Raw genomic sequence first — 27,229 nt, forward strand, 5'->3', positions numbered from 1 at the left:
TATTTAAGTAGCCTTTGTTTTTTGTCTGGAGGTCAGTTTTGTTTGAGTTTTGTTACTGTTTAGTTGACCTCAGCTGAGTTGGGTCCAAACTCATGTCATTTATTATCTGAGTTATTTTTGTACTGAAGTTGACCTTTTGTTAACTATTTTTGACATTATTAAATTGAAGTTTTTCCAATTTTTGAACTCCTTTTGTCCTTGCTTAAGTCTGGACCTCACAGCAGATATCCTATCCTTTTAACATCTCACAAAGCACTTTTAAATCTATTATGACACTGAAGAGAGTATGGCACAACCATTCACACCTTTAAACACAGTGGTGGAAGCTTCACGTTTTGGGGATTCTTTTCTTCAGCAAGGACGGGGAAGTAGGTCAGAGTTGATGGGAACATGGAGCTAAATACAGGGAAATCCTGGGCAGTACAGGGCAATCAACATAGTATTGGCTGGAAATACAAAAGCACACTAATCTTTTCAGATTTTCAGGCCTTGTTTTTTGTGTGTCAGATACAAAACTGAACAAAATATATATTTTGAGGTTTGTGATGACATGAGAGAAAAGGGGGAAGAGATCAGATTTAATGCATATAACATATTTGTTTTGTTTTAGGTGAGTACTTTAGTAGATCTAGCTAAAAAAACTCTGTTACACAGTAACACATCTATTTTTTTAAATAACGGAGATAATCTGTGACGGGTGACATTTTCCCAACAGTTTCAGCAATGCTATTCTTGCACTTCTGAATTGTTTTGATCAACATTTACCAGTCTATCCTGCTTCAGGGCCAAGTGTCAAGTGTCTGCAACATTTAAACCAGTTAGACCAGGCTAAATCTTTTGCTGGTGTAGTTTTCAAATTACCCACCAGGTGGAGAAGTTCAAAGGTCCTTTGAATCCTTCAACCCCCACCCCTGTCCCTCCTCTGTCTCCAGCTTGCTCCTGAATTGAGGGGTCCTTGCATAAACTTCATTCCACTCCACACAAGGAGGACACATGTTGGAGACCCGGCAGAAACAGAACAGAGAAAGTAGACAAAGAAGACTTTGGATTGGATTATCTTTCTGTTGTTGGATTACCTTTCTTTGTTTGGATCTTTATGTGTTTGCAACCTTAAAACTGAAGTGTATGAGTGTGAAAACTCACAGCAATCATAAACATGGCTGTGCCCTTTGCTTTGAGTTCTCCTATCCTGGCTCTTGTCTTTTTTCATTACCTGCACCTCCACAGTCTGGTTTGGGCCGCAATGGACACCTGCTACGATGAGAAGGGGGTCCCCAGCCGTTGCTTGCCTAAGTTTGAAAATATTGCCTTCAATCGCACTGTGGTGGTATCAAACGTGTGTGGTTCCCCGCCTGAGGATTACTGCATGCAGACCGGCTCAACACGCTTGTGTCACTACTGTGATGCGTCAAACCCTGAGCTGAACCACAATGCCAGCCTTCTGACAGACTTTAATAGGAATGAGGAGCCCACGTGGTGGCAAAGTCAGTCCATGTACTATGGCATCCAGTACCCCAATTCTGTCAACCTTACCCTGCAACTCGGTAAGTGCAACAGCACAATCTGCTTTGAGCTTTATGGCTAATTTGTTAAGTAATACTTAACTCATTTGTGGAGTTTGTGTTCAGATTCAGAAGAATGAGAGAGCCTACAGTATGCAATGTTCTTCATCATTAAAAGTGCTTGACAGATTACATTTGTTTTGTTCCAGGGAAGATAATCTAGAGTGAAAAAAAAATCACATACCATCTAAACTTGACATGCCATTAACTTTTCACTTTTCCTTTCTTTGCAAGTAACTTGAGGCATTATTTTGGGTACTGCAATCTCTTGGGGGGAAGGGAGTAGGGTTGTCAATTTAAAGCAGATGTTCTGAACAACACATGATTTGCATGATAAAGCTACACTCATCTCCATAAAAACATTTTTGGTCCAGACATGGGTTAGACTTGAAATACATTTTAACAAAGGAAAATTCTGTAGGATACATGGCAGATTAACAAGGACGCACTGTGGCAGCAGAGATATTAAAACAAGAACAGTGTGATGTCCCTCGGGTCTGACCTTTTCATTGAGACCACATGTCAAACTGAGCAATGGTGTTAGTTCAAAGGAGATGATTAGAACTTTGGGGGCAAATCTGATCATTTGTAAAGCCTTTAATGTGTTCCTAGCATGATTTGCCTTTTTCTAAAATACAACAACCTGTTATAACTACCTATCCATACAAGCAGATTTGGGCCAACAGAAGTAAGGCCTTGAAGATAGGAAACAAATGTTTGCTACCTCTTTCCATAAAATATATTTGGAATTTATGTCACACGTTTGAGGCAAAGAAATTTCAAAAACTCCCCTCAGCCAGTTTCAGGAAAGCTTATCTAAAAACTGCTATGTTGAAAACAACTCAATTTGGGTCTAATATATACCAATCCAGCCCATTTTGTCATTTTACAACATACAAATCCAGATTATTATCATTCAACACTGTGCAAATGACTGAGGAGTGGGCTGAAAATCAATGGTGGTTTGGATAATGTGTTAGAAATAAAAATCTAAAAAGTGTAACATGCATTTAAATGAAACACTTTTTTCTCTTACACCACTAAATAAAATCCACTGTGAGCAATTGCTCTTAGTAGTCAACCAGTTGGTAATAAGAGTGAACCTGTTTGTAGTTTATTCTCAGTATAAATGCAGATGCTCTGTGAATGACTTGGAGGTTTGTTACAGAACATTAGTGAACAAACAGCATCATGAAGACCAAGGAACACACTAAACAGGCCAGTGATGAAGATGTACAAAGGTTTAAAACAGGGTTGATTTGTAAAACAATATTTAGCTTTGAACAACTCCCAATGTATTGTCCAAAATTATGGCACAACTGCAAACCTACCAAGATATGGTCATCCACCTAAACTGATGGGCGGACAAAGGAAAGTTTTATTAGAGAAGAAGCCAAGAAGGCCATGGTAGCTCCAGAGAAGCTGATCCACAGCTCAAGTAGGAGAACATGTTGACAGTGCACTGAAGAAATCTGTCTTTTTGGCAAGAAGAAAGTCAGCGTTGAAAGAAAGCAATAAGAAGTATAATCTAAAGTTTGCAAAAAGCCATGTTGGGGACTCAGTAAACATGGAAAAAGATGAATCAGATAAGAGCAAAGCTGTCCTTTTTGCCTACCTGCAAAATATTTTGAGAGGTGGATAACTATTACTGCACATAACCCTAAACACACCTTCTCCATGGTCGTATTCTTCAGTGGCAACAGGGAAGCTGGTTAGCTTCGATGGAAAGATAGATGGAGCTAAATATAGGGCTATAATGGAAAAAAAAGTCAAAAGCTAAAACTAAGGTGGAGGTCAATGACTCTACATATACTGCCAGTGTAAGTATCTGTTGTTTTAAACAAGAATGACCAACAAATGTAATCTCTAGATGTGTAAAGCTGATAGAAACATGCCCAAAAGCTTTTTTGAATCAGGGGGCTGAATAAATATGCATGCTACATTTCTCAGTTTTGACAAGAACTCTGTTCAAATTTTATTTCACAATCACATGTTTGTGCTAACATTTGAAACTCCAAGCAAATACAATTAAGGTTGTGGTCGTAAAATATTCAAGAAGTTTCAACACCTTTGCAAAGCACTTTCACGCAGCAGGGTTGGGATATGGGTTTGACCCACCATACCGGGTTGAAAGTAAGAGCCATTAGGTAAAAAAATAACCTTATTATGTCAATAAGGAATGCTATTAGCAAGCAAATTAAGTTGAATATCAGAATCTAAACTCAACAAATAACACTTGTCTGTTAATGCTGAACCTTAGTACCTTAAGGGAACAGACTTGTTCTCTAGTGTGAACTAAAGTCAATAAACCCACTTCCTTCAACTTTTTAAACATAATAATTTTATCACATTCACGGTTTTTGTGGAAGAGGTTTAATTAAGTCTGATTGGATTGTTTTATGTAGCTCAAAATGGTGGACTGTGTAGAATGATGGGCTTCTTTTTAGTCTATTCCCTAACCAAATAAACTTCAATAAACAGTCTTTCACCAATTTTGCTGTTAAAACTACACAACTTTTGTCCCAGTAGCATCAGCCCAGAATTTAGGTTAAAGAAACAACCAAGCAGTGTTTGTATAGTATGTGGGAACACAGCAACATATTTGATGGCACAAACAATATAGAGAGAAACCGGTGGAGGACTGGGGAATGAAACATTAACCACAGCTGTGCTATAGTTAACACAAGAAAAAGGAGTCCTGGGACTTTATGATCAAGAAACTAAATGCAGTTTTGTCTAAGCTTGCTGCCTTCACAGTTCAGAGCAAGTATGTAACTGTAGACTACCTTAGTGCTACATTAATTCTGCCAGTAATATTATAAGCATTGTGTACATTTGCATTGCAAGCTACTTTTATCCATTTCTATTAACCACGTTTGAGCCAATAACATTCTAATCACATTACTATGCTGTGAAAAGCTGCTGAAATAAGTAGCAGGCTGAAATTGTAACTCTAACCTAACTGTGACGATTTATTATAGAAAACATTAATAGAAACCTTCTGCAATTTCATTTTCCTCTCCCATTTCTATGCTGAGCTGAGTTTGTGTGACTGCAACAGGAATCTCTTATCAGCAAGAGGGAATACAAAGAATACTGGGGCAAAAATGATAAATATTGTTCAAAGATGACCTTCCCAAAATTTAATTACTACTTTTTAGAAACCTTTTCAAACCAGTAACAGCCAATGGAAAATAGTTTGACCTTCCTGGAACTATTCCTCTAAATTACTACCATATTCCCAAATCAAGAAGACACTCGAAAAGCACAAGGCCAGTTTGGTTTAATAATTTTCAACAAAGTGGTTTAAGAGTATTATGGAGTTTTTAACAAAAATTCAACACGGAAGACTCACCTTCACTGTCTATTTTCCGCCTGGTTATTCATAACACTACAATCACAGACGGGTCTGTTCTTCACCTCGTCCAATCATCTCCCAAGACATTATATTTAAAGACCTTCATCATGGAAGACACTGCTCGTTGCTGGGCTTCGACCCTCCTCCCCTTTCTCCACCATCTGGATCCCATATTCCTTACAAACTTCTTCAGGCCACTCCAACACCAGGATTGGATTTTCGGGGGGGAAGACGTACCTAGTCCTAATCCTAAAATGGCCTTTCTAGCTCACGTCATCCTCAGACAAGTCTTCCACTAGGGTCCGAGCGCCAAATAGATATTTTCATTAATAAACCTGCTAATCATTATCTTGTTGTTTCTCCCTTTTTGAGTTTTTCCAGGTTGAATTACAAGTTTCTTCCTTTTGATATTCATCCTCCCCACTTCATGAAGTTCAACTGGGCAGCGATGGGTGGATCTTGCTGATGGACTGTCAAACAAATAAACAGACTCACAGAAACACAAACAGAGCAAACATATCTACACATTGGCCTTCCATTGGCTGAGGAATCAATATAGGTCAGCATCGGCATTTCTGCCATTGGCAGACTGCTACCAGGAGAATATGCTCGTGTCAAATTAACCGACAGAGCTAACCAGAGATGTCACTAGGATTGATATACGGCTGTAAAGCATTTGTGGGGAACTGATATCTGGCGTGCTTTTGCTTTTTGCTGCTTTTTCTGGAAGTCTCCTGCCATAGCGCTCCGGATTCATTAGTCTTATGGAGTTCGTGAGTTGATATTATTTGAAAATCTACATATTGGTGTCGTGTTTATGAAAAGGTATGCTAGCAATACAGTTTTAAAAGAACATAAACTACAGTTTCTTCTTTTATATAGCCTATGGAAACATAAATACTGGTATAGTTAGAAAAAAAAAGCTAGGCACCCGAACAGAGCCCATGTCTGTTTTTAACATATTTAGACACATTAATATCTATTATCAATTTTGATAATATGGCAACATTTTAGTACTTTAAATAAACAATAAAGAAAAAGGAAAATACTTTTTATTTTTTTGCAAACATTTTTTGGTTAAAAAAACAAAACAAAATGCAATATCTTGCAATTTCTTGTTAGGCATAGATTAGGACATCCCGACATGCATTTTCACTTAAAATGGCTAAAATCATTTCTGGCATTTCAGATCACATGCACATTTTGCCTAATAAGTAATAAGTATTGTTAGGAAGCATTTTAAAACACTCAGATCATTGTCATGTTCCAGAGAAAACATGACAATCACTTACTTGGCTGTACATGCAAGAAAGCCCTCAAATATGTCTCAGGTGTAAGAGAGGGGTGGGGCAAACATTCCTCAGACTGATGTCAAAGACTGGTAGATTGCTACAACTGGCGTGTCACAGAAGTTATTTCAACTACAGGTCATCTGACTAGCTATTAGGGGTAGGGTTAGGCTAAGTTAGAATTAACACTTTCTTATTTATTTTGTTTAATGAATAAAACAAATTATTTTTTTTACATGTTAATAAATCACTTTCTTGTCTATACATAGAGATCTTTTGGAAAAATATATGGAAATATGGTGTTCTTATATTTCAATTTACTACAGTGAATGCAGAAAGTTAACCTGAAGGAAGCAAATAAACAATAATATAGTTTAATCTGTGCCTTGGTGTGTAGATCTAAACAACCTGACTACTTATTAGGGAAAACACTTGCCCAGACCGTAGAAGTTGCACCACGATTCCACCACCAACCATTATCAAGAGGGAAAACTTTTTTTCATGCAGACCTATACTGACTTTGATCATGCAGGCTGCCAGCACAATCTGCTCTGTAACACTGTCCTCACTCTCCAGAATTATCACCTGGTCGGTAAATAAAATTATATAATGGCACATTGGCATTACCAGGGACACCATGGCAATTAGGTTTTACTGACAACAACTGACTATAACACACTGTCAAAACACAATAAAGATGTATTATGTAGAAAAACAGCTGGCTACTGTACCTAAACATAGTTTTAATTATGGGCCTTAGGCTCTGAATCAATCTGCCTGTTCTCCTGGTCTATTTTGTATCTACATGACATGATGTCATTCTGTCTTCCTTTGGTAAAATATACTCTGCAGTACCTTCCTAGACATCTACTACTGCAGCATAGATCATTGAATCACCAGCAATGCCAAGGAGCCATGTCGAAAAATTATGCAGCATGAGCACTGTAACTCTTTCAAGCCATGTATGGAAGTAAAGCTTATGGCATTACAAACTTTCTGAAAGATTTGACTAATAATTATCTGCTCACCTAGGGGTATTCACAAAGCACAGGGATTTATTTTCCAGATGGTTAGTTAACCCCTAAATATGAAAGAAAATTACAAGACAGTGACATATCAAAAGTAAAATACAGCACTTGTACACAAATAAACCCTGTAACTTCCATACCCTTAATCCCAATAGACCTATACTGTTTAGAAGGGAAGTGCATCAAAAGAGACATGGTAGAGTTTTATCTATCTCACACAAATAATACAAAATTAGTAAGGACCACAAAAAAGCCATCATGCAAAAAATACCACAAGGCCCATGCCAAAACCGATCGACTTTATTAAGTATAAAGGAACTTATTTCATCAGTTTTCACATTGCAGTAATAAGAACAATGTGCAGAAAAGTAGCTTGAGAGCTACAGTCTGGAAAACTAACAGAATAGTGTTAAAAATTTTAAATATATGTTCCCTCCTGGCAGACTGGAACAAGAAGCATTTTTATCGAAAGAGTCATTAAACATTTCAGCTGGACAGGCTGTGTATCGACAGAATATGCTCTTTTGATATTATTAGGGCAAGAGTTTATTTTGTTTTCCCAGAAGGAATATGTCGGTTACTCAAACTGAGTTGTAATTTCCAATTGCACCCTCATACTATGGCAGATTGTCTGTGACAGACTCACTCGTAACACAGAGGTGAGCACAGAACACCTCATAGGCAGATTAGGGACAGAGTTTCTATTTTTTTAAGTAATTTATTGTATATCTACGACAATAAAACCATGCCTGGTGCACATTCAAAGTCCTGGGTTTATATTTCATTCACAAATCAAAAGTGTGGTTGTGTAGTTCATATTGTAAATATGTTGTGATATTAATCAAGAGTTCCTTAGTTTATCATTATCAATCTCGCCTATTTTTAGACTATTAATAAGTGTTTAAAATCCCAATTAAGATGGCATAAAAACATTCACTTTTATAACAGTAACACACAGTAAGTGGGGATAAATGTAAAAACGTTTATTGTGTATTAAGATTACTGACATTTTTAGCTATTGTTATGATTGATATTAAATGTCCATTTGTCCAAATATGTTAGTAAAACACAAAGTCCAACTTCTTTTAAAAATATGTACCAAGTAAATCCTCCACATCATTGGAATATTTAAACATTTAGTATTTAGTGTACCACATGTACCACACGATTTAAAATTAACTTATTTTAAGACATGACTCAACATGTCTCAAAAGTGAAGAGGTTATAGATGGCTCATATAATAAAAAATGCTACAACAAGGTAACAAAGGAATATTTTCCAAAGTAGCACTGGCTGCTCAGTCATACATTGTTTGGGCATGGTGGTGTTTATCCTGAGGCAAAAAGAACAACAGGTGTGTCACTGTCAGGTTGCACAGTGAGTTCACACCGCAGACTACAGCCTGTAAAGCACAATAATGCTGAATAGGTTGTGACACCATGAATTTCGGATATTTAACTTGTTTGCAATATTAAAATTTTCTGTGACATTGAATTTTGGATTTTCATAATATGTAAGCCAAAATCATCAAAATTAATTATCAATTATTAGAAATAAAAGCTTGAAATATTTTTACTCTATGTTCGCTGAATCTCTATGGTTTATTAGTTTCACTTTCTGAAATGAGTGACATTGAACATTTTCAAAATATTAAAATTTTTGGAGCTGTACTTGTATTAGTCTGAAACATACCTAAGAGAACACAAAATGGGAAATGAAGAAATGAGAGAATAAAAATGTGTCTCTTGTTACATTTTTCAAAACTTTTTCTCAGGTCTTAGGTTTCTTTGGAGTATTTTATATTCCAACATAAAGTAATGCAAAATTGTAAGGTGGAATGAAAATGATACATGATCCATACCAAGTCAATACTTTGTAAAACTGCCACTCACTGCTCAATTACAGCTGTAAGTCTTCTGAGAAATGTCTATACCAGCTATGCACATCTAGAGACAGACATGTTTACCTCTTCTTCTTTGCAAGCTTGCTTAAGCTCAATTAGATTGGAATCGGATGAAGTTCTAAATGCATCTTTAGAGATGTTGTCCCGCTGGAAGGTAAACCTCCACACCACACTCAAGTCAGGACAGATTTTTCAGTGCATGACTAATAGGTTAGCGGTCAACAGATTCTCCTACCTGAGTTGTGGACCTCCTCAGATTTTGCAGAGTTACCATGGGCCTCTTGGGCCCTTCTTCGATTAATGTTCTCCTTGCCAGGCCTGCCAGTTTAGGTGGATGGTCATGGCTTGGTAAATTTGCAGTTCTTTCATGCTCTTTCCAATTTCCAATGACACATTGAACAATGCAACAACATGGATGATTGGAAGCAAGAGTAACAGAGAAAAGAAAAGAAAAAACATGAGATCCAATGCATCTGTTTGAAGGATAAAAAGTAAGGTTCTAAATATCACAATACAGTAATGCTCTGCAGATTTTTTTATTAAATCTCTTAGCAGGTGTGTTTCCAAGATCAATTTAAATCTTATTTATTTTCAAAATCATGATTAGAATTGAGAAAAGCTGTGATTGCACAAGACCACACTATATATGTCAGGAAAGGTCATTTCTGCTAGAAATTATAGACTCATTTTTTTATGCCAAATGTTCTCCTGTACGCGTCGCAGGAGGAACAACTAAGGTTGTCAAACAGATGCGCTTCAAAGTGGTAGAATTTGAAAATGTCAGTGTTCCGACAACAGAGGACCATGTGGTCTAAAAGCAGGAAGTACCTCCATCAGATGAAGACCATTGATTTTCAATTGAAGCAGATGTCTGACTATATTTTGGGACTTTATTGTTTATACAATTTGTTTGTTCTGAGTGGGCATTCCTGCAGCTACAAAAGAGTCCCCTTTGTCTGGAGAGTTTGTTATTCTTCAAACAATTCCAACACCCACGTCTGTCTCCTATAGACTAAACTGACCTTTTGTCCCTACCAAGCATGTGTTCGACTAAACTCACCACCTTTAATGTTTCCGTCTTAAATGGATTCTGATTCGGTTTTCAGAACACATAATTTCATGTAACTGAATATCTCTGAATTATGTGTGGCATCCTTTTGTAGTCCATCTCAGCTGCTGGTGGGGGGTGCCATTGGCATTACTGTTTTCCTTCGCCTGTCCAAACAAAATAAGATCTCTGTGAGGGGAATACAGGCAAATGCTGGGATGATAAACACAGCAGCAGGATGCAGGGACACACGCCGCAGACCGGTCAGTATTGGTCTGTGAAGGAAGAGAGAGAGAGAGGAAAAACAAGAAGGGGTAGGATTAAGGCAGCTTCAGGGGGAGTAAACAAAACATGAAGAGGAAGAAGGAGTGAAGGGTGAAAAAAGAAAAATCTGCTTTGCTGGTAAGGAATTGGGGTCAGGTTTTTCCCACAAAGACTTGTTGAGAAAGAGACCCAAACAAACACACATTCTATCAGATCGTATTAATGTCTACAGCTGGTTCTCATTTGCAACGTCAAAGAAAAGCAACATCCTGTCTCTGATTTAAAGCAAAGATGAAAGTCTGCCACATTGGGTATGGCGCTTTCACAGTCAGATCATGAGCTCACGTCTGTGAAATGAATCGTGTATAAGTGAAAAACAAGGTTTTCTTTATTGGACTTTGAAGTTTGGCATGAGTACATAAATCCATCTATCTACTTGTTTGTTAACACTAAACATTTGGCTCAAGTAAACAGATTTTGTATAGTGTACGGTACTTATGAGTAGTTTAGTCTGAGTCTAGGCAGAAAAGTGCAGCTGTGTTTGACTTTGACTAAGAACAGGTCAAACTATGTAGCTTTTAACCCTTATTCTTTATAGTCAGTGTCTAAATGGAAATGTTTTAACTCAATCTGGGATGGAACGAATTTCTGCATCAGCTGTAAGGTCCAGGCTGTTTTGTTGTTATTATTGGTCTTTAATCATCTTTTTCTTTCACACTTCTGATCAGATTAAAGGATTTTGTATCTTACACAGCTCCTACAACAACCTACAGGGGTTGGACAATGAAACTGAAACACCTGGTTTTAGACCACAATAATTTATTAGTATGGTGTAGGGCCTCCTTTTGCGGCCAATACAGCGTCAATTCATCTTGGGAATGACATATACAAGTCCTGCACAGTGGTCAGAGGGATTTTAAGCCATTCTTCTTGCAGGATAGTGGCCAGGTCACTACGTGATACTGGTGGAGGAAAAACTTTCCTGACTCGCTCTTCCAAAAAACCCCAAAGTGGCTCAATAATATTTAGATCTGTTGACTGTGCAGGCCATGGGAGATGTTCAACTTCACTTTCATGTTCATCAAACCAATCTTTCACCAGTTTTGCTGTGTGTATTGGTGCATTGTCATCCTGATACACGGCACCGCCTTCAGGATACAATGTTTGAACCATTGGATGCACATGGTCCTCAAGAATGGTTCGGTAGTCCTTGGCAGTGACACGCCCATCTAGCACAAGTATTGGGCCAAGGGAATGCCATGATATGGCAGTCCAAACCATCACTGATCCACCCCCATGCTTCGATCTGGGCATGCAGCAGTCTGGGTGATGCGCTTCTTTGGGGCTTCTCCAAACCGTAACTCTCCCGGATGTGGGGGAAACAGTAAAGGTGGACTCATCAGAGAACAATACATGTTTCACATTGTCCACAGCCCAAGATTTGCTCGCCTTGCACCATTGAAACCGACGTTTGCCATTGTCATGAGTGACCAAAGGTTTGGCTACAGCAGCCCAGCCGTGTATATTGACCCTGTGGAACTCCCGACGTACAGTTCTGGTGGAAACAGAGTTGAGGTGCACATTTAATTCTGCCGTGATTTGGACAGCCGTGGTTTTATGTTTTTTGGATACAATCCGGGTTAGCACCCGAACATCCCTTTCAGATAGCTTCTTCTTGTGTCCACAGTTAATCCTGTTGGATGTGGTTCGTCCTTCTTGGTGGTATGCTGACATTACCCTGGATACCGTGGCTCTTGATACATCACAAAGACTTGCTGTCTTGGTCAGAGATGCGCCAGCAAGACTTGCACCAACAATTTGTCCTCTTTTGAACTCTGGTATGTCACCCATAATGTTGTGTGCATTTCAATATTTTGAGCAAAACTGAGCTCTTACCCTGCTAATTGAACCTTCACACTCTGCTCTTACTGGTGCAATGTGCAATCAATGAAGACTGGCTACCAGGCTGGTCCAGTTTAGCCATGAAACCTCTGACACTAAAATGACAGGTGTTTCAGTTTCATTGTCCAACCCCTGTATATCTACCAGTGGGTCTTTTTATGTCAATTTTAAACCTGCACAGTATATCAAATTAGTCATCATCACAATATCAGTGCCCACAATATTGCGTTTGCAAAGGACTGCTTACATGCAATATTTAGTAGGAAATTGTATCTCAAATGTAATGCTTGCCTGCTTGCCAATAATATTTTTGGCCTGTCAGATAAGTTTTCTCTGCCCTTGATACCTATACTTGATGTAATTTATTTAGTGACTGAGATGATAGAGATAACACAGTGGCTGGGAAATTGTGATGAAGAGAAACAAAAGTTAGGAAACTATGGGTAAATCATAATCAATATCAGCATCACATTATTCAGCAAAAGTATGGCAATTACAGTTTTCTTGATATTGTGCTACCCTTATCAATGATTTTTTGGAAATTCAATTCTCTCATTACGCTTGAAAAGTCTATTTATTACGGTGGATGTTTAACTTCCTTTGAGAGCAGGCATTGTGTAAACTCAGTTAAACAAGGCAAATTTTCTCTGAAATCATGTTGCAAACGTGTGCTGAAAGACACATGCATATCTTTCTAACTTTTAATTCTAATTTGTCTACAATGTTTGATTCAGAATGCTTCATCAGTTTGTTAATCTGATTTAAGAGTAAATATGTTTCCAGGCAATGGTGGCTTTAATAATTTCAAAACTTGGGTCCAATATGGCAATTACATCCATCAATCATTTCCTATACCCACTTATATTATATACAACAAAGATGGCGCCGACAATGGCAGCCTCGGAGCTTCGCTCTCTCTTTGTTTTTGTATTTTGTCTGTTTTTATGTTTTTCGAGCCACAGTACTGTGGTCGCGGGCCGCAATTCTGTGGTCTCATTCAGTAGAGAGGATCTTCTCAACATCAAAGAGTCCTCTCTTGGGATTTTTTCACTATCCTTCATCGATCCGAGGTTCACTGAGCTCCTGGCAAGCAGAGCTGCGGCGCTATATGGGATACTGCTCCGAAAGAGTCGGAGGGGAAAGCGTGCTGGCGCACTGGTAAAGCTCCGCAAAAGAGGACTTCGCACACCACTGCCTTCAATCCATCTGGCAAATGTCCGCTCTCTAAGTAACAAGATGGACGAGCTGCTGCTCCTCACCGGTAAAAACATGGAGCTCCGCAGATCAGCGGTTCTCTGCTTCACCAAGAAATGGCTGAGTGAAAACATCCCGGACCACGCACTGCTGATGCCGGATTTCCAGCTGTTCAGAGCGGATCGCAGCGCGGAGCTATCGGGGAAGAGGCGAGGAGGCGGAATCTGCTTTTATATAAATGAAGGTTTGTGCAGAGACGTAAAAGTGCTGGGGAAAACATGCAGTCTGGATCTGGAGTGATTTTCCATAATCTGTAAACTGTTTTATTCACTGAGAGAGTTTTCCTCGTTTATAATAATTGGCTCATATTTTCCACCGCATGGCTGCACTTCTGCCACGGAAAAACATCTTGCTGAGCTGATTACAGACGTGGAGAAAAAATACACGGACTCTTTCAACATAATACTGGGAGATTTTAACAGAGCAAACCTCTCCCATGAACTCCCCAAATACAGACAGCATATTAAGTGTCCCACCAGAGATAAATTACACTGGACCATTGTTACACAGCTTTAAAGGACTCATATCATGCTGTTACCAGGGCTGCTCTGGGACTTTCGGACCTTTGTCTTATCCACTTCATCCCAACCTACAGACAGAAACTAAGAGCTTCCAAACCCAAGGTTCACACTGTTAAAAAGTGGACTGAGGAATCAAAGCAGACGCTACTGGACTGTTTTTGAAACTTCAGCCACTGACTTAAACCAACTAACTGATGTGGTGAAATCATACATCAGTTTCTGTGAGGACATGTGTGTGCAGACCAAGACCTTCTGCACCTTTGGGAACAACAAGCCATGGTTTACTCCACACCTCAGGAATCTGCGCAGGGAAAAGGAAGAAGCTCACAGCAGTGGAGATTGGGCGCGGTACAGGCAGGTCAGGAACAGACTAACAAAGGAGATCAAAGCAGCCAAGAGAAGCTACAGTGAGAGGCTGAAAAACAGCCTTTCTACTGGTGACACTTCAGCTGTATGGACTGGTTTGAGAAACCTCACTGCCTACACGAGCCCCCCCACCCTTCCTGAACAGAGTCCTCGACTGGCCAACCGTCTGAATGGCTTCTACTGCAGACATGACAAAAAGCCATTCACACCTCAAATCATCTCCTCCACATCCCATTCAGGAACAAATTTGACCCATAAAACAACCAACCCCCTACCTCCAGATCCTCTGCCTGCACTTAAAATCTCCGAGGAAGAGGTAAACAGGCACTTTCAGCGCATGAAAACAAAGAAAGCTGGAGGACCTGATAACGTCTCCCCATCATGCCTGAAAGCCTGTGCTAATCAACTCGCTCCAATCTTCACAAGGATCTTCAACAAGTCACTGGAGAAATGTGAGGTCCCCTCCTGCCTCAAACGATCCACCATCATCCTGGTTCCCAAGAAACCCACCACCCTAGGATTAAATGACTACAGGCCTGTAGCCTTGACATCTGTGGTCATGAAATCCTTTGAGCGGCTGGTGTTGAAGCACCTGGCAGACATCACAGGCCCCTTGCTGGACCCCCTGCAGTTTGCTTACCGAGCAAACAGGTCAGCAGATGATGCTGTTAACTTAGGTCTACACTTCATCCTGCAACACCTCGACCATCCAGGGACGTATGCCAGGATCCTGTTTATGGACTTCAGCTCGGCCTTCAACACCATCATACCAGACATCCTCCACCAGAAGCTCACCCAGCTCAACGTCCCAGCCTCCATCTGTCAGTGGATCAACAGCTTCCTGACGGACTGACAGCAGCAGGTGAGAATGGGGAGCATCTTCTCCCGAACCAGATCAATAAGTACTGGTGCCCCCCAGGGATGTGTTCTATCCCCACTCATCTTCTCCCTGTACACAAAAGACTGCACCTCAGTGGACTCGTTCGTTAAACTCCTTAAGTTTGCTGAAGACACCACCGTCATTGGACTGATCCAGGACGGAGATGAGTCTGCATGCAGACAGCAGCTGGATCGGCTGGTCCACTGGTGCAGTCAGAACTTCCTTGAACTCAACCCACTCAAGACTGTGGAAATGGTGGTGGACTTTCGGAGAACACCACCCCCATACACCCCCTTCCCCATCCTCAACAACACCGTATCAGCTGTGGACCACTTCAGGTTCTTAGGAACCACCATCTCAAAAGGCCTGAGATGGTCCTCACACATAGACACTGTTTGAAAGAAGGCCCAGCAGAGACTGTACTTCCTGAGGCAACTCAAGATGTTCAACCTTCCACAGGAGCTGCTGGTCATCTTCTACACTGCCATCATTCAGTCTGTCCTGTCTTCATCCATCTCAGTGTGGTTTGGCTCATCCACATAACAACGAATAATCAGGACTGCAGAGAGAATAATCAGAGCTGATCTTCTCTTCATCCAGGACTTATACAGGTCTAGGGTCAAGAAAAGAGCTGCCAAAATCTCTGCAGACCCCACACACCCTGCACATAAACTGTTTAGAGTTTTACCCTCAGGCTGTCATTACAGAGCACTGTTCACTAAAACCAGCCGCCACAGAGACAGTTTCTTCCCCCAGGCTGTTTCTCTGTTGAACATTCAATAGAATACAAAACAACAGCATACAGATGTTGTAAATGCACCTTTTTATTATATGAGTGTATATTGTACATTGTAAATATGTATATTCTGTAATGCAAAAACAAACCAAAGAGTAAAGTGTACTGGAGTCAAATTCCTTGTTTGTATGTTTGTATGTACAAACTTGGCAATAAAGCTGATTCTGATATTAGCAGGGTCATGGGTGGACTGGTTTCCATCTCCAGCTATCATAGACACACTAATGGCAGAGAGGTCTATGTGTAAAAGCAACATATGATGCAATTAAGTTCAACTTTTTTTTTTTCATCATCTTAATGGGTTATTCTTTTTCATATGTGCACAAAGTGTTGAAAGTCTCTTTGCCATTTAAGCCAATGGCCACTCTTGTGGGGGTGGGCTAAGCTCACCTCATGCTGGGAATAAATGAAAGCTAAATGATCTTAGGGTTCCAAGTCGAAAAATACCATTAAAGGTTTCTGGAAAGACAAGATGCGAGTGTGCCAACTTCTGACTTGGCAGAGTAAAGCAACAGATGTCATTAAGGCTGCACCAGTGGAGATGTTATACTTTATTTTAAAGAAGGAAAATAAAACTAAACAAAGTAAAAATTACCTGGTATTTAGGGATAGTCTAGTAGCAGCATGAAAAGTAATGGTATATATTTGCCTGTGGGTTCATGTTCCCCTTTAAATACAGGTCCTTCTCAAAATATAAGCATATTGCAATAAAGTTCATTATTTTCCATAATGTAATGATGAACATTTAACATTCATATATTTTAGATTCATTGCACACTAACTGAAATATTTCAGGTCTTTTATTGTCTTAATACGGATGATTTTGGCATACAGCTCATGAAAACCCAAAATTCCTATTTCACAAAATTAGCATATCATTAAAAGGGTCTCTAAATGAGCTATGAATCTAATCATCTGAATCAACGAGTTAACTTTAAACACCTGCAAAAGATTCCTGAGGCCTTTAAAACTCCCAGCCTGGTTCATCACTCAAAACCCCAATCATGGGTAAGACTGCCGACCTGACTGCTGTCCAGAAGGCCACTATTGACACCCTCAAGCAAGAGGGTAAGACACAGAAATAAATTTCTGAATGAATAGGCTGTTCCCAGAGTGCTGTATCAAGGCACCTCAGTGGGAAGTCTGTGGGAAGGAAAAAGTGTGGCAGAAAACGCTGCACAACGAGAAGAGGTGACCGGACCCTGAGGAAGATTGTGAAGGGCCTATTCCAGACCTTGGGGGACCTGCGGAAGCAGTGGACTGAGTCTGGAGTAGAAACATCCAGAGCCACCGTGCACAGGCGTGTGCAGGAAATGGGCTACAGGTGCCGCATTCCCCAGGTCAAGCCACTTTTGAACCAGAAACAGCGGCAGAAGCGGCTGACCTGGGCTACAGAGAAGCAGCACTGGACTGTTGCTCAGTGGTCCAAAGTACTTTTTTCGGATGAAAGCAAATTCTGCATGTCATTCGGAAATCAAGGTGCCAGAGTCTGGAGGAAGACTGGGGAGAAGGAAATGCCAAAATGCCAGAAGTCCAGTGTCAAGTAACCACAGTCAGTGATGGTCTGGGGTGCCGTGTCAGCTGCTGGTGTTGGTCCACTGTGTTTTATCAAGGGCAGGGTCAATGCAGCTAGCTATCAGGAGATTTTGGAGCACTTCGTGCTTCCATCTGCTGAAAAGCTTTATGGAGATGAAGATTTCATTTTTCACCACGACCTGGCACCTGCTCACAGTGCCAAAACCACTGGTAAATGGTTTACTGACCATGGTATCACTGTGCTCAATTGGCCTGCCAACTCTCCTGACCTGAACCCCATAGAGAATCTGTGGGATATTGTGAAGAGAACGTTGAGAGACTCAAGACCCAACACTCTGGATGAGCTAAAGGCCGCTATCGAAGCATCCTGGGCCTCCATAAGACCTCAGTGCCACAGGCTGATTGCCTCCATGCCACGCCGTATTGAAGCAGTCATTTCTGCCAAAGGATTCCTGACCAAGTATTGAGTGCATAACTGTACATGATTATTTGAAGGTTGACGTTTTTTGTATTAAAAACACTTTTCTTTTATTGGTCGGATGAAATATGCTAATTTTGTGAGATAGGAATTTTGGGTTTCCATGAGCTGTATGCCAAAATCATCCGTATTAAGACAATAAAAGACCTGAAATATTTCAGTTAGTGTGCAATGAATCTAAAATATATGAATGTTAAATTTTCATCATGACATTATGGAAAATAATGAACTTTATCACAATATGCTAATATTTTGAGAAGGACCTGTAATCACAACAACAAAGTACGATAAAATTAATTATTATTCTTGGCATTTCACTGCAGGGTAAGTTGCATCTTCTAATAATTGATTAAATTTGCTTATGTCCTATAATACATTTCGTCACAATACAACAGATTTACAGTGCATTTTACAGAATTTAATCGTCGATTCTTTAGTGGTCAAAAACGTGACATCAGATTAGGATTAACAACATTGCTAGTCATAAAAAAATCTTCTCAACAATATTTGAACCAGATTTATAGTTTCCACAAGCTTTTCAAGGATAGTATTCATTAAATTAATAAATATAAAACCTAACTTAAAGTCAATCACTGTTACTGTGACAGTACTGTCTTAGAACACTCCTTTGGCTGTCCCACTGAAATTATTGACTTCATCCCTTAATTCAATTATAGGTACATCAGATTAATTTTCTCGATGAGATTTTTGAATTATTTCTGTGCCTCGTTTGTGATGCAAAATGCTGATTTTATGTCTTTTTTCTTATTACCTGGTTTCACAGATTGTTTGTTTATTGAAACAATATTGCTGGTTATTCCTTTACCCTGCAGGAATTATATTATCCTGCCTGCAGGTACAAGAAATTAAATCTATTAATCATCTGCTAATGCAGATATTTGTTTTCTTTGCTCTCAAGCCTTGAACTGTCACTGCAAACTCTTGGCTAACCTAAACATAGAAAAACTATAAATCTACAAAATAAGCAGGATATAATTTATTGTTCTGATTTCATTGAAAAGTTAACATGTTTTCGTTTTCCACAGGTAAAGCCTTTGAGATAACATACATACGCTTAAAGTTCTACACCAGCCGGCCAGAGAGCTTCGCCATTTACAAACGTACAGAGAAGGATGGGCCCTGGTTACCTTACCAGTATTACAGTGCCTCATGTGGGAAGACATATAAGAAGAATACCAAAGGTTATATTCGCCCGGGAGATGATGAAAGGACTGCATTATGTACAGATGAGTTCAGTGATATCTCCCCTCTCACTGGAGAAAATGTGGCTTTTTCTACCCTGGAAGGTCGGCCCAGTGCCTACAACTTTGACCAAAGCCTGGCATTGCAGGTAAGCAGACATCTTGTTATATAGTCTGCTGAACACATTTATGCCCTGATTATATATATTTGAAAGCAGATGTTTACTTACTGTGCACAAAAATACATTAAACCTATTTTTCCTCACTGTCTTACATTAAATCAGACTACATTTGTGTTTTAGGTCAGTTAGGATTAAATTATTTCACTGTATATATATTTTGCTATATACCAGAATAATGAGAGTAACTTTAAAACTTTGACATTCTTGAACATTCAGTATATATAGATTACAATTTAGTGAAATTTTATTTTAAACTGCATGACTTGGATCAAACATACTAGTTTTCTCAAATTTGGGCTAATTTCTCCTGACAGACCTGATGTGACTGAGTCAGGTTTCCAGGCCACCTTGCTCACATACAACTTTCTATCTCTGCCTGAAAAAATTCAAAGGGACAGAGATTAAGGCTTTGGGTAACTTTGTTACCATTGAGCCTCTTTGTGACTAACTTCGTAGTATTAATGTCCTGGCTGATGTCTTAAGATGTTGCTCTAATATTTCCACATAATGTTATTTCCCTCTTTATGTAAAACACCCCAACAACATGATGCAGTTTTTATTACTGATCTGAAACAGGTCTGATTCAGTTCAGTCTGATTTAATGTCAGGAACAGCGACAAAAAGTATTACTGGTCTTTATTTACAGTGTATGGAAATATCTGGTTTCAGCTTTATGTATGACAAAGAGATTTTTCTGACATCTTAAAGGTAGGTCAAGACTAAATACGACCACTTACTATTGAAAATATACCAAATCAATATCAGACATGTATTCAATTCATTAGACTGAATTTAAGAGTCAAGCAGATAATGGATTCTACACTGCCAGGCTAAAGAAAAAGTCGCCAAAAAAAAGGTCACACACTAATATTTCTTTGGACCACCTTTAGCTTTGATTATGGCACGCATTCACTGTGGCATTGTTTTGATAAGCTTCTGCAATGTCACAAGATTTATTTCCGACCAGTGTTGCATACATTTTTCACCAAGATCTTGCATTGATTATGGTAGAATCTGACCGCTGCTCAAAGCCTTCTCCGGCACATCCCAAAGATTCTCAATGGGGTTAAGGTCTGGACTCAGTGGTGGCCAATCCATGTGTGAGAATGATGTCTCATGCTCCCTGAACCACAATTCGAGCCCGATGAATCCTGGTACTGTCTTCTTGGAGTATGGCTGTGCCATCAGGGAAGAAAAAAATCCATTGATGGAATAATCTGGTCATTCAGTATATCCAGGTAGTCAGCTTAGCTCATTCTTTGAACACATTCTGTTGCTGAACACAGACCTGACCAACTGCAGCAACCCCAGATCATAGCACTGTCCCCACAGGCTTGTACAGTAGGCACTAGGCATGATGGGTGCATCACTTCACCTGCCTCTCTTCTTACCCTGATGCACCTATCACTCTGGAACTGGGAAAACCTTTACTCATCAGACCATATGACCTTCTTCCAGGTCCCAATCCCTTGAGTTCTCTTCACATTGTGCGTGTGGAAATGATCTTACTTTCATTATTAAATATAACCCAGAGTTCTACTGTTGCTTTTCTTTGATTTGATTTCACCGAACGTTCAAGTGATCACCAAGCACGGTCATTCAGGATGTTTTTCTGGCCACATTTCTCCGTCAGAGATGATGGTTCCCCACTATCCTTCCAGTTTTTAATAATGCGCTGGACAGTTTTTTACCCAATTTTGGTATTTTCTGGAATCTCTTTAGATGTTTTCTCTGCTTGATGCATGCCTATGATTTGACCCTTCTGAAACAGACTGACATATTTTCCATGACCGCGGGATGTGTCTTTCGGTTGTTTAAGAAAAGAGAAGCAACTCATTGCACCAGTTGGGGTTAAATAACTTGTTGCCACCTCAAACATAATCACCCATGCAATAATTATCCAATGGAAGGCTCGTACCTATTTGCTTAGTTAAATCCAAGTGGCGACTTTTCTTTTGGCCAGGCAGTGTATATATGGTTACTTTTCAAAAAACGAAAGATTATGTCCCGATCAAGACTTTTTGGTTGATACCAATCTAAGTAATAATAAGAAAAGACATATCCCTTTATTGAGTGCTAGTTCAATCGAACATTGAAATAAATTTAATGAATCTGCTCAAAAATCACTATCTATAAGGAGCAGGTAAATAATGTTCTACATGGTCCACATTAGTATTGTCTTTGTGTCCCTTTTAATGCACTCATTGATGTTATTGTATTCCAGGGGTGTCAAGGCCAGTCCTCTAGGTCAGGGGCTTGTAACTATATCAGTCCATTGACCAACAAATTTCACCCAAATGACTGAATTGCTTCCGCACAATGCACTTATGTTCTACAGAGCCCTTCTTTTAATCTATATATCAGACTCAGGTGTGTTGAAGCAGAGATAGATTTAAAGGTTCCAGAACACCGTCCCGCAAAGACTGGAATCTGACATCTGTATTCTAGGTGCTGCAGTACCAGTTCTCCTTGACAGAAGCAGATATTCTGTTCAAGCATCTCTCTCTGCAGAATAGCCAATTGTTTGTAGAAGACATAGCTATTTTTTGTGGAGAAAAGAAGTGTTCTCCCAATTGAAAAACTTGATAAAATAGGATAAAGAGTGTTTCTGCACAAAGATAGCTATGTAAGGCAGGTCACATGACACTGACAAGACAGGAGTTTGCAATCCAATCTCTTTTTTACTGTTAATGTTTTTGTAAAGGGTAAAAAACAAATTATGAGAAGCCCAAATTCATTATATGACCAAAATACTGTGCACAACCTATATATTGTACAGTACCTAAAGTATATGGTACAATTATCATTAGGTGTGATTCTTATAGTTGGCCAAATAAATTAACCCACAAACTCACAGGGAGCACAACTGACATTGTCACAGATAGGAGATCAACAACAGATACTGAAGGTTGAGGTTAGTCAGGATTCTTCTAGTGACCATTTAGAAATGCCTTGATCTGAATCCAACGTTGATACTTGGAAACTGTGTGGGCCATCCTTTGTAAATATGTTTTTTTTTAGTCAGTCAATAAATCACATTGAATGCATTGGAAAATTCATCACTGCATGTGATATTCTAAAGTACTTCTTCAAACGTTGATTTTGCCATTACATCTCCTCATCTACACATACATTTACACAGGCAAACATCCTACAGCTAGGCTTGTATAGGCATAGCTTTAATTCTTTTCAAAGGAATTGGTTTGAAGCTAACGTTATGTTTAACTCTGATTAAAATTGATGAAGCCTTGAGAGCATTGTGCTGAATTAATGTCCACCTCTCGAGGTTGAGTCTGAAAGGGGTGGGCATAGTAAAGCGTGGCTAAAAGTGACTAAATAAAGCACTTACTGCAGTCATTCCTTTTTTCTTTGAAAGGATTGTGAGTATGCATGGACACATCTGTTCATGTCTATAAAGTATTTCTCTACTCAAATCGAAGAAGTATCATGATTTAGTGATGTACTTTGATGTTCAGTGTGAATATTTGTGGCTATATTTACTTGCTATTTTAAATAATGATAAAACTGAATTTTGAGCAGTTCTTGTCTTGCTTAAACACAGAATATGCTGAAAAAGTAACAGGATCAGAGATTCCACTGGAGTCCTTCTAAAGTTAAAAATCATTTCTAATAAACTAAGTAAGTTAAATAAAGTAAATATGTGGTTACTAACAGTGTACTGAGAAAAGTAAATTTGTCATCTTTAACAGCCAATAGATTCTTGGTCAGATGCTGAAATTCAAGACACGTTCCACTGAGGCATCTTTTGATTTGTTTAGGGTTTGTTTAACATCTGTATGAGTTGAAAAGGTTCCAATTGAGCAAAGAAAATTATGTGAAACCTGGTGGTTCATGAATTAGCTTCAAAGGTATACTTTAAGCAGTGAAAGAAAAAGGAAAGACAGTAAAAAGTGCCGAAAGAAAAAAAAGTTTTTGATGTTGTGAGCTCAGCAGAAACAAATAAACATGATTCCTAAATGTCTCTGGAATGTGCTTGTCAAGTCTGCTCATATCTAGCATATAGATAATTGAGGTTGCTTTCTGAGTACATCCTTGTTGTAGGATCAATCCTGACAAAATGGGATGTGGTATTATCTTGGATCTTGGGAGGCAAAGTTAGTGATCTGGATAGGAGTGTGGTGGCTGTGTGCATCACAGTGTCAGTTAATGGTGTGAAATACCTTGGAGGTTATCAAACCTTTTATATCCAGTATGACCGAAAGTTCAAATTGGCTCGTGGTAGATGCAATTGTTCACCAATATCCAGTTGTTTGAAGTTCAACTGGCTTGTCCTGCAGTTCTGTATATTCGGGGAAAAGTTGCTAACTAAAATAAGCAGGTTTTATGCATCGACAAGCCAGCAGTTTATTTTTTCTGTCATAAGGTTTGTTTAACGACTCTGAGCATAGGCACAATCACAAAGGCAGAACAGCAGTTTAACAGATTTATTGAAGCACAACATGGTTGAGACAGAACACATACTGGATCTGCCAGAGAGATCTGCGTAGGCACTGAGGAGGAGAGGAGAGATGTTATAGTTTGTTCTGATGAAGGTATAGTAGGTTGTGCGGGATAGGAATGAAGTTTGTTTACTGTAAGCAGTGGATGATGGTTTGTTGGAGGAGGCAAGTTTTTCCACAGAGCCTGGGTTTGGCAGGAGGAGTGGCATGGAGGTTCTCAGTAACTCTATGCGTTACATTAACGCTCAGCTTGGACTCCTGCTTTACTTGCACTGCCATACTTGCACAATGATCACCTGCACTGTTGTATTGCTCTTGCATCTTATACTGCTCTATAATTACTCTCACTCACTTAAAACTGTGCACATATATTTATATTATAAATAAATATATTGTGATTCTCTGAGTGGCTGTGCTTCAGCCGAGTGACCTGGCGTTTACAAGTCAAGTCAAGTCAAGTTTATCTATATAACGCTTTTCGGTAACAAGGCACTCAAAGTGCTATACACGAGGAAAAACATTGCAATGATACAGAAAATCAAACACAGAAAAACAAATCAAATGACATTAATAATCCTTGGGGGTTTATTGGTAAGAGCTGGTTCTAATACAATCGTTCTAATAGAGGTAATTAGCTAATTAAGTGGTCTGTGGTAAGAAATTCATCCGGTGCTAGAAGAAAAATGATAATAGTATTCCTTGAGGTCGCTGGTATGAGGCAGCTGTGGTCCCATCATTCAAATAGTAACAGTCATGGGCACTCACTGAAGTCTAAGTAGAGAAGCTGGGTCACTGGTAGGTCCAAACTTTTTAAATACCAATAATGTTTGGCTTTCACTGGTATGAAATTGTTGTAATACAATCCTTCTAAGAAATCTAAAAATCAATGAAACATTCTAAGAAATCTAAAAATCTCTGATCATTGGTGTAAAAACAGCTGTAGTAAAATTTTCAAATTTCAAAATTTCAAATAGTAATAATAATTGGCTTTTGCTGGTAATCCTTCTGAGAAATCTGAAAATCTATGTAAAGTAATGAAATCACACATTTATGTAAAGTAAGATAGGAGGAAAAAAAATCATATTTCAGACTCTAACAGTGAAATTGTATCCTATGCTGCCTGATAATTTGACCTATTGGAAGCATATATATAGTAAAGAGAATTGGCCCAAGTACTGAACCCTGTGGTACTCCACAATTAACCCTGGAGTTTAAAGATGATTTATCATGTACATGAACAAACTGGAATCTGTCTGACAGATAAGATTTAAACCAGCCTAGCGCTGTTCCCCTGATCCCTACAGCATATTCCAGGGTTAGCTCTGAAGCCTGCCTGAAACTCTTTAAACAGGTCATTGCTGTGTAAATGCTCACACATTTGATTAACAACTGTTTTCTCAAGAATTTTAGATAAGAATGGAAGATTGGACATAGGTTTGTAATTTTTCAAGTCATCTCGATCAAGCGAAGCTTTCTTAAGTAAAGGTTTAATTACACATACCTTTAAAGCCTGTGGTACACATCCATTTACTAAAGAGATTAATCATATCTAAAATGGGGCTGGTAATCAGAGGGAACACTTCCTTAAATAATTTGGTTGGGATTGGGTCTAACATACAAGTTGAAGGTTTAGATGAAGCTAATATTTCTGATAACTCAGGAAACTTCACAGGATCAAAACAGTCCAAACAGATTGAATGATGGCAGTGTAAAAGATGACCAGCAGCTCCTTTGGAAGGTTGAACTTCTTGAGTTGCCTCAGGAAGTACAGTCTCTGCTGGGCCTTCTTTCGAACAGTGTCTAAGTGTGAAGACCATCTCAGGTCCGCAGAGATGGTGGTTCCTAAGAACCTAAAGTGGTCCACGGCCGATACAGTGTTGTTGAGGATGGGGAGGGGGGTGTATGGGGGTGGTGTTCTCCGAAAGTCCACCACCATTTCCACAGTCTTGAGTGGGTTGAGTTCAAGGTAGTTCTGACTGCACCAGTGTACCAGCCGATCCACCTGCTGTCTTTATGCAGACTCATCACCGTCCTGGATCAGTCCAATGACAGTGGTGTCGTCTGCAAACTTAAGGAGTTTCACGGACGAGTTTGATGAGGTGCAGTCATTTGTGTACAGGGAGAAGAGGAGTGGGGATAGAACACACCCCTGGGGGGCACCAGTACTTATTGATCTGGTTCGGGTGTTCCCTTGCACTTCTCTTTCCAGTAGCTTTTAAATAGAACCAGAGACATCATCGTATTATGTATACCTGGTTATTAGTATGCAATAACATTTATCATAAGAGGATTAATCAGTTCTGTAATTACTTGAGTAGAAGTGATAAGAATTTTTTGAGCATCACTTAAGGGAGCCTAAATCCCACCGTTGGTATTAGTCCCACAGTTTGAGGACCAAAGAAATACATGAAATAAGAAAATATTTGTCATGCTTTTTAAGGCCGATTTGACCCACATGCAGGGAACACTCAAACAGAGAAACGTTTAAAGAATCTATTAACAATTTGTGAAATGTACAAGGAGCGAAGTTTCCAGGAAGGCCGTCTGACTGGAAGGGAAAACAACAAGGTGAGTTCAGATCGGGATACAGACTTGCTAATTCTGTGGTTAGGCTTACTATTTGGGTGGGGCGATCCGCCAGGGGGAAGATGGTTGCGAGTCTGGGACAGTGAGGTAGTGCTGATTCCGTTGGGGCTTCTTGATGATCCAGGAGGAACCATAGGAGGGTGGACAGGGTTCGCTTAAGAGGTATCCAGGACGGCCCGCTGCATGGAATGAATCCAGAGTCCAGACTGTGATCAGAGGTTTTTTCTTGAGATCTCCAACAAGGAGCAAGCCTGAGGTGCCTAAGACAAGGTAAACAGACTGCTAGCAAAAATCCTCGTAAAACAATCACAAGATACAAGGTATATGGCCAGGGAGTACTACCACGAAGGGCAAAAACACTCAGGCGCAGAAGTGCAGGTGAGCCGCCCTCATATAGTCCTCTGAACTGATGAGTCAATGAAGAACACCTGTCACACCTTCGGTCCTCCAGCCCCTAGAGGTGGAAAAAGGAAGCAGCAGGCACGGAGACAACCAGACTGACAATATTTCTTTAGGAACTTCTATTTTTGATTTTTGTTAAAAGTTGGCGTTAATAGTTTTGGTTCATCTAAAAGTTTTATATTATTATTTTTATTAAATTGATGATTTCATAT

At 39.4% G+C, this 27,229-nt stretch overlaps 1 protein-coding gene across 1 annotated transcript in view; it reads left to right on the forward strand.

The window, feature by feature from the left end:
- The first annotated feature begins 983 nt into the window (after positions 1–983).
- lamc3 (laminin, gamma 3) overlaps positions 984–27,229 on the forward strand; it is a 224,770-nt gene continuing 198,524 nt past the window's right edge. Inside the window, exons 1-2 of the mRNA XM_047372964.1 lie at positions 984–1,544; positions 19,232–19,536. Of these exons, the coding sequence (XP_047228920.1) occupies positions 1,157–1,544; positions 19,232–19,536 (693 nt within the window). The 5' untranslated portion in view covers positions 984–1,156. The remainder of the gene's footprint in view (positions 1,545–19,231; positions 19,537–27,229) is intronic.

The sequence above is a fragment of the Girardinichthys multiradiatus genome, chromosome 8 (genome assembly GCF_021462225.1).
Source record: "Girardinichthys multiradiatus isolate DD_20200921_A chromosome 8, DD_fGirMul_XY1, whole genome shotgun sequence".
Classification (NCBI taxonomy): domain Eukaryota; kingdom Metazoa; phylum Chordata; class Actinopteri; order Cyprinodontiformes; family Goodeidae; genus Girardinichthys; species Girardinichthys multiradiatus.